This window comes from Triticum aestivum, chromosome 7A (genome assembly GCF_018294505.1).
Source record: "Triticum aestivum cultivar Chinese Spring chromosome 7A, IWGSC CS RefSeq v2.1, whole genome shotgun sequence".
Lineage (NCBI taxonomy): Eukaryota > Viridiplantae > Streptophyta > Magnoliopsida > Poales > Poaceae > Triticum > Triticum aestivum.
This window is the reverse complement of record NC_057812.1, coordinates 126,114,361-126,125,833: the sequence shown is the minus strand read 5'-3', so window position 1 is coordinate 126,125,833 and position 11,473 is coordinate 126,114,361. Positions and strand designations below refer to the sequence as shown.

Sequence of the window (11,473 nt, the reverse complement as noted above, 5' to 3'; positions counted from 1 at the left end):
TGTTCAATCTTGGCTGGTCACCCTGCTAAATATTTCCTTCATTTACCCGCCGGAATCCTTCCATTTTGGACAATCAGGGGAAGGATATCTCTCCCACGTTTGAGGTGCAGTCTCCACATGGTGTCTCGCTTCTTTAAAAAAAATGCCCTGGGTCCTACTGACCATGGGTAGAGTTAAAGAAAAGCAAATAATGCTCGACTAGTATCACGCCTAGCATTTCACCAAAACTTTATCTTTTTATTAAAAAAGAATCTTGATTCAGGAAGAGAAACAGGGAAATCCAATTCTTAAGTGCAACACACATTTATCAATAAATTATGAGAACTGATTTTATTGATTACTTTAGACTTTTAGAGTACTGCTTCCATATTTACAAGACAACAATAAAGCCTACACAAATGAAATAGATACAAACACACTTGTATACAAAATAAAGATAAACATACAACATGAACTCACTATATGAGCAGCCCTAATTTGGGGTAACTACCTATGGGAAATTTTATTTCTGTAGACAACCTTTGAACCATCGCCAAGACTATTACAGGTTACAACAAGCTGAGGCTGTTTGTGCCCCCACATCTCACTATCTTGTTATTTTTACCATGGAGACATGCTTTGGCCTTTTATTGCTTTACAAGGTAGCCGCTTCATCGGATTTCACTAACTTGGCTTTCAGCTCTGCATTCTCCCTTTGTAACCATTCAAGCTCGGACTTCAGAACTGCATTGTCACGCCGCAGCCTCTCCACCTCAGCTTCAGCGGTTGTGTTTCCCCCCTAAAAGAAGCACACATATACAAGGTGAAATGCCAATGAGAAGGAGAAAGTGTCTGAGGTCGACAATGGACTACTCAAGAGAATGTTGGTATACTGATTAGATTGCTACTGCGTGTCACCTACATTTTCCTGCTCTGGAGTCAATGGTGAAGATGGGAACTGCCCGGTGTACGGAGCACCAAGCAAGACCTCCCTAATGACTTCATGTGATGCCAAGCCGTCAATGCCCATGTTCTCATAACTCCAGAATGCACCTAGGGTTCCCAAGAACCCTTCGTGACACAGAAATGTCGTTTGAACTTCACCTTTGGACCTGGGAGCAAAACAAAAGGAGCGAAGCAATTATCAATTGCCTGGTCATAGTACAACAATTCTTCTCCTGTTCCTGGATAGCAAAATTTTCTGTACAATTGCAAAGATATTTTGCACGGTATCCACGTAGAAAATTCCTTACCAGTACTTGAGGGAACGAGAAATCTTGTCCATAGTCTTCTCATGACCACAGACATAAGCACCTCGAAAGAAGATTCTCTTTAGGCCTGATAGATTAGCCACAAAGTAGGCTATCTAGATAAGAAATAAGAACACATCAGAGGATACTTCATGATGGTGCCTGGTAATTCCAATATCTGGAGAAAATACCTGTCCAATGTTGTATGTGAAAGAGTTGAGCAGAGCTGCTGCGAGATCTTCTGCTTTGTACTCTGAAAGTTTGCCCGAGTTCACTTTTCCAAAGCTTGCTGCGGTAGTGGATGCTGGAAGACCAATCTAGCGCAAAGAGAGAAAAATTAATGGGCATACTGATCGCCTGGTGTACCAGAGATTCATAATTTCCATGATAAGCATGTCAAAGCCCTAAAACTAATCTTCAAATCTGTACAACAGCTGGTTAGACTGCTGTTCAATTCTGCAATAAATGTTAATATTATTATTATAGCAGAAATCTCACAGAAAAATATATTCTTCCAGAGTACAGATCAAATACCTTTGGATAACCACGCTCCCCATAAATGTCTCCAACAGTCAAATCAACAGCCAAATTATCACCCCTCCGGCTCAAATCCAAGAATTCCTCATAACTACAAGCCACAAGGAAAATTCAGAGATTGTTTAATCATGTATCAACGAACATTCCTACATCTTATAAGCACACAAGCTAACTCGATAGTACCTTGAACAGCCAGTTAAAAGCCTTGCAAGACCAAGGATAGTACCACCACCCAGATGTGATCCGATAATTCGCTCGAACTTCCCCTTACCAATTACCTGACAAGATTGTTTTTTGCTGATAGAAGTGCTAGTGCACAAATAATAAAAAGAATGAAAGCAGTGTGCTGGCTAACCTCTATCATGCTGACACCAGATCCAATATTAACAAGGAGATAAGGAAATATGTTGCTATCGTTGTGTTCGTCTGCTGATGTCACATCAGTAGGACCTGCTGCCTCATGACTGTTCTCCTACAGCAGTGGGGGAAACCCACAATTAAGCTTGGAAAGATAAATCAGCCTAACCACAATAACATTTATTTATTTCTGCATCGTACCTATTCACATGACTTGTATGCATAAAAAACTCTATGTGTTATTGTTGTGGCGTCCAAGCCACAACTATACAAATGGAATGGTAGATCAGTCCTTTACTTCTGCTTTACTTGAAAATGTGTGCAATTTGTTCCCACTGGCACACATTATGCACAAGCATTTTACTTAAATAAAACACGATACTCAAACTTGTCGTGTTTCTTGTAGTGTGCAAGAAAATGATAAACATATAAAGGATATCATCATAGGAGCTCACCTCTTGAGATTCCTCGAGGTTCAAGTTTTCATCTCTGGGATCCCCGTAACTCATCAAGGCACCAAGAGCACCTAAATACCCTTCATGTTGCAAGAATGAAGCTTGCATTTGACTCTCTGACCTGAATGACATACCTCAAATGTTAAGATTCTTTCCAAGGTTGATAAAATAAGAGTAGAAACATTCAATGAGAAACCAAAAAGGAGTTTCTTAGAATCCTCTTAAGGACCACAAACTTATACTACTAAATACAAGCATTCTATATTTTTTATATGAACAGATGCTCATCAAGAGGAATACATTTGGAAAATATAAAATGCTTACCAGAAGTCTAGTGCATAAGAAATATTATCCATTGTGCTCTTGTGTCCACGTATGTATGATCCACCAAAAAAGACCCTTCTGAGGCCCAAGAGTGATGCAACAAGAAAAGAAATCTGCAGGACACATACGAAGAGTGTGATATGAACCCATATTTCAATAGACAACAATAGACCAGCACCAATAGGGGAAACCGTGAAAGTACCCTTTTTTAATAAGGGGCTCCCCCTCCGGTTTCATTTACCAGAAACCATAATGTCTTTTACAACTACTAAGCAAAGAAAAAAAGGAGAGATCAATCGCAGCATAATGCCCCCATACATGCCTAAGCTACCAGGCTGGAGAAGATGAAGCAGACTGAAAAACCACACAGCTCTTCAGTCTTTTCTATACTAGGCATCAGGGACTACGGAAGCAACATTCGGTGAAAGTACCCCATAAAATGTACTTTCTTATAATGCAATTATTCCTATTAATAACATGCTTAAGGCCGTTTAAACAAAATCAAAATGATTTTACTGAAACAATTTGTCTTGAGATAAAAAACACTTTGTGACATTGAATGAGTAAACCCTATGCCTCTTCTCTCCAGTAAAAGTCGTTATACTACTATGCATTTCTTCTTCAGATCAACAAGCATGTCTGCTTAGTTTTTCTTTTCTTCCAATAAAGCGAGGTTGAGTGCCATCCATGTAAACAGCTATGAGTAGCTGAGACAATAAGTATAATTTAATAACATGCGGGAGCACATAACATAAACTCACTTGTGCAATATTGTAAGTAAAGGCACTCAACAATGCGGATGCAAGGTCTTCAGGCTTGTAATCTGCTAGCTTTTTCATAGAAGTAATAACTTTTCCAAAGCTAGAAGCAAGAGTCGAAGTTGACAGTCCTTGCTGAAACATATTAGGAAAGGATAAATCAGTAATCTATAAGGACCAATGCTCATTCATGGTATGCGAAAGAATTAATATTTTTAATACAATATAAATATTCAAGATAAAGATTTCAATGTGCTTCATCAATTATTCTAAAGACAATGCTCCCAGTAGACATATTGCTTTCCAAGCAATCTTGATGAATAAGTTAATTCAAGGTAAGCATAAGTATTTATACCGCCAAGTAGTAACAGAATCATAAGCAAGCAATGAAACTATCAATATTCTCCTAGCAAATATTCAAGTCTGACAGAATTGACCAACACACTAGGGCACTACTGGCCTACCAAAACTACCACAAAATAAAAAGGCAAGTACATAGAACTGCAACAACAAGGCAAGGAGGGTGACGGAAAACCTTCTGGCAGGCAAGCTCCCCGCATATATCCTTCACAACTAGATCAAGTACAAAATTGTCCCCTTTCTGGCTTAATTGCAGGAATTCATCATAACTAAGAGAACAATAATATATTAGTGGGAAAAATATGTAAACCAAGATATTTATGATGCAAAAGGAAACACATTACCTCTTGCAGCCTGTTAATAGTTTTGCTAACCCAAACATAGTACCGCCACCAATATGTGTCCCAGTTACCCTTTCAAATTTTCTATTTCCAGTGACCTGCATTATACTTGATAACACATGGTTATATGAGCTGCATTCTGCTGTATTTCCATATGAGAATCATGATGACGAAGAAGTGCAACCTTTAATATGCTAACTCCTGAGCCAATGTTCACAAGAAGGTAAGGAAACAAGTTATCTGGGGAAATATCAATCGAGTTCCTCTTTCCACTCATGTGTGTGAAGGCTGCGCCAGGAACATTCTGCAAGGAAGCATCAGTTAAATGGAAAACCAGATCTAAATGAGAAATAAATATCAAGAATGCAGTAATACCTTACAAAATATTAACCGGAAAGAACCATATTTTAAGCAGTGTTACAATGTGAAAGAATTTTTAAAGTTCAAAATCCAAATGAGAAGGTATGTGGTATGATGAGAGCAGCTTACAACTCACCTGTAACAAAAAGTTTGCTCCAGAAACAACACTGTCCATTTCATCAAGCTTGTCAAGACTAACACCTAATTTTTGCCGAAAATCATCACCAAATTTATATGATCCACCACCTGTTGCCTGCAAATGATCTCCATTACAGTCGATTCTGGTCAAGCTATTTTACAATCAAACAATACAAAATAAAATGACAAGGGTACGTGTTAAACATTAAACAAGGCTGTAATACAAAACACAAACAGACAATATTAAGCTCTAAATTCTCAAGCAAAGGTATATTCAATATGGAAATCAGAATTCACAAGCACACGTCATTGGTCATTCTTGTGTTTGCAATTATTGATACTTGGGGCAGCCGAGTTGCCGAGGGTTTTGCCTCAGCTACAAGTATGCACAAGTCTCAACTCTAGGGGCGAAATCTATGTTTCCTAAACGCGCCAAAAACAGTTACACTCTGTCGCTTGGCGACAAAAGTTTGTTCCTGCAACTCTTTAGGAGTATCTATTAGTGATAGCGTGGGTCCATGAAAATTAATTTCAAGAATTATTTTTAACAATAAATTGTAAATAGTAAGAATGATTTTAGTGGATCTGGATTTTGCCAAAGTGCAAACCGACATTAATACGCTCCACATTATTCATTTAAGATATTTGCATATGGTATTCAAGCAATCAGAATTCACAAGTGCATATCATTCGGCATTCTTGTGTTTGCAATTATGATACTTTGGGCAGTGGAATAAACGAGGGATTTGCCTCAGCTAAAGCCTACAAGTATGCCAAGTATTAACTCAGGAGGTGATATCTGTGTTCCCTGGTGCACCAAAAACAGTTATAATCTGTTGCCTGACGACAAGAATTTATTCTGCAACTCTATAAGAGTATTTATTATCGATAGCGTGGGTCCATGAACATTAATTTCAAGAATTATTTTTAACAATAAATTGAAACTGGTAAGAATGATTTTGGTGGATGTTGACAGGAGCACTAATAAATAGTCTTATAGAGTTTCAGGGATGTTGATAGCGAACCAAATCCCATGTAACTGTCCAAGGCACTGGTGCAGAATGAATGTGTCATTTGAAAATTTACATTTTGGGTAAGAGAAGAGGTAAAGCAGGTCATACAAGTTACCGCAAATAAATAGATAAGAACTTCCAAGTGCTAACTGCATAAATGATCTCCATTTTTATTAACGTATTCATCTTGTGGGTCATAAGCCCAAAAGGTCGTTGCTACTTGCTAACACAAGAAAAACAAATCATACCTTCAGTGTCATATTTTCTTTGCTTGACCCTGTCGTTGTCCCTGGCATGAGAATGTTACACTTCAACCCATGATAAAGATAAAACTCCAACACATAACTAAATCATCAAACAACAGAAGCTGAAACCTTTTTTTTTAGTTGGGCAGAAGCTGAAACTTGACAGAGTGAAAACAGAGTAAAAAACTGTGTTTGCATCGCAGAAAAGAGCAATTGCAAATGCCGTAACTGTTGTCAACAGCTAAATTCTAGATTCCCCTCGTCCTAAAATTGATCATGAGCTACAAGTCGACAGCAACAAACTTCTGAATGCTCTGAAGAACACCCTAGCTCACGAGCAAGTAACAGCTGCTGATCAAAGCCATCCTATCCTACTTATTTTCCAGCGGAGCAGGGTCACCCAATTCTCCAATCTCCACATTGCGTGATTAACCGTGCCAGGAAGCCAAATGAGGTAAAGAAGAATCAATCAATTCGGCGCTGCAGCCAGCGAGGTGCATACCATTGCAACCGAGGAGGCCTTGTGCCCGGACGAAGTCGAAGCAGTCGTCGAGCCTCCGCCTCTCGAACTTGGCGAACCGCAGCTCCTCCTCGCCGCCGCAGCTGGCCGTGTACACCAGCTTTATCAGGGTCCCTGCGACCGCGGCACCCTCGCCCTCAGCCAGCAGCATAAAGACCACCGAGACCAGCCGGAAATCCAGAATTCAGAAGCAGCCGGGAGCTTATAAAAAATTAAGAATTACCTCCGATGTCGAGGGCGAGGAGCGGGGAGGCGGCGGGCTGGCGGGGGAGGAAGATGGGCGGGCTGCCGTCGCCTGGGTCGGCGCGGATCTCCGCGCCGGAGAGGTCGATCTGGCGGCCCATTGCAGCACGGATCGCCGGCCCCTCGGGGATCACGCGCGCATTTGGCTGCCGTGCCGCGCCTCCTCGTCGCGTTTGACTGCCGCGCTTGGACTTTGCGGGGAAGTGGAGTAGTAGTAGGCAGGCAGGCGGCTAGCTGGTGCGATCGCAGCTGGGCGCTGGTGGGTGAGCAGTAGGGCAGGGCAGGGTGGGTGGGTGGTGGATGATGAGAGATCCCAGCCAGAGTCAGTCAGAGGCCAAGAAGAATAGAAGGAGGGTCGGAGTAAACAGGTCGGATTGGGATTTGGATTGGATTTGGGTGCCAGGCAAGCCAGCCAAGTCTCCTGCCTTGCCGGGCCTCTTTTTTAATTTGGACAGTGATAGCTTGGAACTTGGACAGTGTTGGGCTGTTGGCTACTCCAAAGGAATGGCAACTTGCGTTCAAGTGGGAATTGAAAACATCATAATAATGGATCTTGGGCTCCATGGAAGCATCTCAAATGTCGAAAATTTCTGACTTTATTCTTTGTTGTGTACATGTACATTTGTATGTGAGCTACTGCAAGATTTTTTTTAATACCTATGCAATACTGGTTACATTGTAGGCATTCAGACACGGGCAATGTATAAACATGAACCATGTAAGCAGACCTTCGCCATTATGGATGAGTCCTGCCTTGTTGATATACGGAACACGTAAGATGATGATACGGTACGGCGTTTTGTGGGTATGTACCGAGGATGGGTCACAGAAGATGTTGTAAGGTATGGCGTTTTGTGGGAGCGTATGGAGAATGAATCAATGAAGATGTTGATAAAGTATGCCATTTTGTGAGAATGTACAGTGAATTGATCACGTAAGATGTTGATAAAGTATGCCGTTTTGTGGGTATGTATAGAGAATTCAACTGCCGAAAAAGTACAAGCGTGCAAACGTATGAGAGCTGAAAATACCACATGGTCTGCCTTAATTGTTTATTGGGGACTTCAATGAAATTCTCCATTCTTGTGAGTGGTGTGTGGGACCCTCACTCACGACTGTACGTGCAAGCGTTTCATGATGTGTTGGATGATTGTGAGCTGAAGGATGTCAGCTACGTAGGGGACGAGTTTACGTCGACGTCTGGAGCTATACGCGAGTGCCTTGATCGCAAGGTAGCTACTGAAAGTTGGTGACAATTGTTCCCGACAACCGCCATTATGAACATGGGGTTCAATGGATTGGATCACCGACCATTACTGCCAGATACCGATCACTATGCTACAGAACTAAATGGTACTCAGAGAAAGAAGTGGTTTGAAGCGTACTGGCTTCTGGAAACAAGTTTTGCTAATGCCGTATCAGATGACTAGGGGGAGGCGGGTATACGTGAGTCCACCGGTGGCGTGCTGCCTAAGTTAGGTTACCTCTGCGTTGGGCTTCACGAGTGTGACAACATGTTACTGAAGGAACCACAAATTTTTTGCATAAGGTTCGGCAAGAGATCTAAAGGGTGATGTGTAGCCCTATAATACATTGAGACTAAAGTGGAGAAAGAGGAACTCACAAGTGAAACTGGAAAGATGCTAGAATAAGAGGAGATCCACTAGTGGTAAATGGCTTGTGTGAACTAATTGAAGAACAACGATTGGAATTCCAAAAAAACATGGTTTCACGTCAAAGACGAAGAGACACAATCATATCATAAAACTGGAAAATGGCCAAGACAGTTGGATGGAAGGCAATGACCTACTGAGGCTGCTTATTCGGGATTATTTTCGTCATCTTTGTTCATCGAAAGTCCTTGGTACTAACCATGCTATCCTGGATAAGATTGTGTTGTGAGTTGCTCAGGATATGAATAACCACCTGGTAGCCCCGTTATGGGCAAATGATGTGAAGAATGATGTTTTCGGAGTTGGCGATCTAAAGGTCCCTGGGAGTAATGTCCCACACGCCATATTTTTCAAGAGGATTTTCATCTCGTTGGGAAGGAGATCACCTATGAAGTTCTTGCAACAATTAATAATAAGCTTATTCTAGAAAATTAGAGCCATACTACAATTTGTCCTAGTTTCAAAGGTTGATGCACCAAAACTAATCACCCAGTAGCATATGCAATGTTACATACAAAATAATCTCCAAGATGCTCGCGGGAGATTGAAGACAATTCCTTTAGATATCATTGCATTGTCCTAGAGTGCATTTATTCCTTCTAGCATAATAATTTATAATGTTTTAGTCGCTTATGGGAGTATCCGTACAACTAAGAATAAGAGAAGAGGCATACATTCAGACCTTCAGACGTGGGCCATGTATAATCATGAATTATGCAAGCAGATCTTCGATATTATGGATCAGTCCTACCTCATTGATGTATGGCTCACGAAACATGTTGATAAGGTATGTCATTTTCTAGGTATGTATGAAGAATGGATCACGTGGTATGTTGATAAGGTATGGTGTTTTGTGTGTATGTACGTAAAGTTCAACTAGGCAGAAAAGTACAAACGTGGCTATGAGAGAGCTGAAAGTGCAACATGGCCTACTTTGGTTATTTATGGGGGGCTTCAATGATATCCTCAATTTCCATGGGGGTGCTCACCCACAATTGTGCGTGCAATCGTTTCACAATGCGTTGGATGATTGCGAGTTCAAGGATGTCAGATATGTTGGGTATGAGTTTACCTGGACATGCGGAGCTATACGTGAATGACTGGATCGCGGGGTAGCTGCTGAAAGTTGGTGATCACAATTATTTCCGATAGCAACCATTGCGAACATGGGGTTTAATGCTTCCGATCACCGGCCATTATTGCCTGATAAGGATCACTATGCTACAGTACTAAATGGTAATAGAAAGAAGATGTTTGAGATGTGTCGGCTTCTGGAAGCCAATTTTGTTGATGTCGTATCAAATGCCTGGGAGTAGGCTAGTATAGGTGAGTCTACCGGTGGCGTGTTGCCCAAGTTAGGTCACCTCCGTGTTGGGTTTCATTAGTTAGGCATCTTGTTACTGAAGAAACCACATAGACATTTGCATAAGGTGCAGCGAGAGCTCGAAAAGGGTTATGTGAGGCCAAAGACACATGAGAATAGAGTGAAGCGAGAGGGAATCACAAGTGAAATTGAAAAGATGCTTGAACAAAAGGAGATCTAGTAGTGACAAAGGGCTCGTGTGAACTGGTTGAAGAACGAAAACCAGAATTCCAAATTTTTCCATGGTTTCACATCAAAGAGGAAGAGACGCAATCACATCATAAAACTGGAAAACGACCAAGATAGTTGGATGGGAGGTCATGACCTACTAAGTCTGCTTATTCGGGATTATTTGCGTCATCCTTTTTCCTCGAAAGTCCTTGGTACTGACCCTGCTATCCTTGATAAGATTGTGTTGTGAGTTATGCTGGATATGAATAACCACATGTTAGCCCTGTTCTAGGCAGATGATGTGAAGAACGATTCTTTTAGTATTGGAGATCTAAAAAACCCCTGGGACTGACATCCTACCCGCCATATTTTCAAGAGGTTTATCATCCCATCGGGGGGATATCACCTATGAAGTTCTTGTAGCAATTAATATAATCTTATTCTAGAAAGTTGGAGCCATACTACAATTGGTACTAGTTACAAAGGTTAATACACCAAAACCAATTAGCTAGAACTATCCGATTAGCCTGCGCAATGTTACATGACAATAATTCCCAAGATGCTTGGGGAGAGTGAAGAAAATTCTTCCATATATTATTGCCTCGACCCAGATTGCATTTGTGCCTGCTAGGTTAATTATTTATAATGTTTTGGTCGCTTATGAGAGTATTTGTACAACTAAGAATAGGAGAAGAGGCAAAGATGGTTTTTGTGTAGTAAAGTTGGTTATGCACAAGGCATATGATATAGTAAAGAGTGTATTTCTTGAGAGGCATGGTGGTTAAAATGGGGTTCCATGACCAGTGGGTGGACCTATTATAGCTTATATATCTTTTGTTACTTATGAAGTTGTGATGTCAGGTTTAGTTCTCAGAAGACTGAGGACTTTGTTCCAGTATAGAGGCATTTACCAAGGGAATCCTTTATTACCTTACTGTTTTCTGCTATGACCAAAAGATCTATGCAATATGTAGTTGCTTGTAGAAGAAGTTGGTGGCATTGATGTGGTTAGGGTGTGCATGAATGCACCATGAATGCCTCTCCTTTTATTCCCCGATGATTCCATAATACTCATGAAAAATGGATACGTAAAATGCAACTTCTCTATAGCAAGTTCTGGACACCTATTGTGTAAAGTTAGCACAACTTGTGACTTATTCCAAATCAAGTATCTTGTTTAGCCCAAACACGGATGTGGATATGAGAACGAACATTAGTCAACATACGTTGATAACGAAGCTTTGTATGACAAATATTTAGGGTTTCATGCACTAGTGGGGGGATAAGAGTAACTGTTTTAAGCATCTATTGAAATAATCAAATAAAAATAACCGGGTGGGAGGGAATTAAGCATTTAGCTTGGGCGTTACTTAAAGCCATAGCCCA

The 11,473-nt window shown here is 40.9% G+C and overlaps 1 protein-coding gene across 1 annotated transcript; it reads right to left on the bottom strand.

The window, feature by feature from the left end:
• Window positions 1–303: 303 nt before the first annotated feature.
• Window positions 304–7,176, bottom strand: LOC123149057 (pantothenate kinase 1). Its single transcript, XM_044568595.1, has 17 exons — window positions 6,861–7,176; window positions 6,620–6,751; window positions 6,121–6,161; window positions 4,858–4,974; window positions 4,546–4,665; window positions 4,365–4,459; window positions 4,196–4,289; window positions 3,664–3,795; window positions 2,903–3,015; window positions 2,579–2,699; window positions 2,122–2,238; window positions 1,950–2,044; window positions 1,764–1,857; window positions 1,421–1,546; window positions 1,233–1,345; window positions 902–1,091; window positions 304–778 (listed from the first exon to the last, which is right to left on the bottom strand). Exons 1-17 carry the CDS (start codon window positions 6,979–6,981, stop codon window positions 635–637), a joined length of 1,965 nt encoding a protein of 654 aa, XP_044424530.1. The 5' UTR covers window positions 6,982–7,176; the 3' UTR covers window positions 304–634.
• Window positions 7,177–11,473: the final 4,297 nt, after the last annotated feature.

Excerpts from the sequence above, each read along its gene's own strand:
- LOC123149057 (XM_044568595.1), bottom strand. The coding sequence starts at position 6,981 with ATGGGCCGCCAGATCGACCTCTCCGGCGCGGAGATCCGCGCCGACCCA. Across the intron at positions 4,290-4,364 it reads CTATTAACAGGCTGCAAGAG|TTATGATGAATTCCTGCAAT; the intron begins GTAATGTGTTTC and ends TTGTTCTCTTAG. Across the intron at positions 1,547-1,763 it reads GGGAGCGTGGTTATCCAAAG|ATTGGTCTTCCAGCATCCAC; the intron begins GTATTTGATCTG and ends TCTTTGCGCTAG.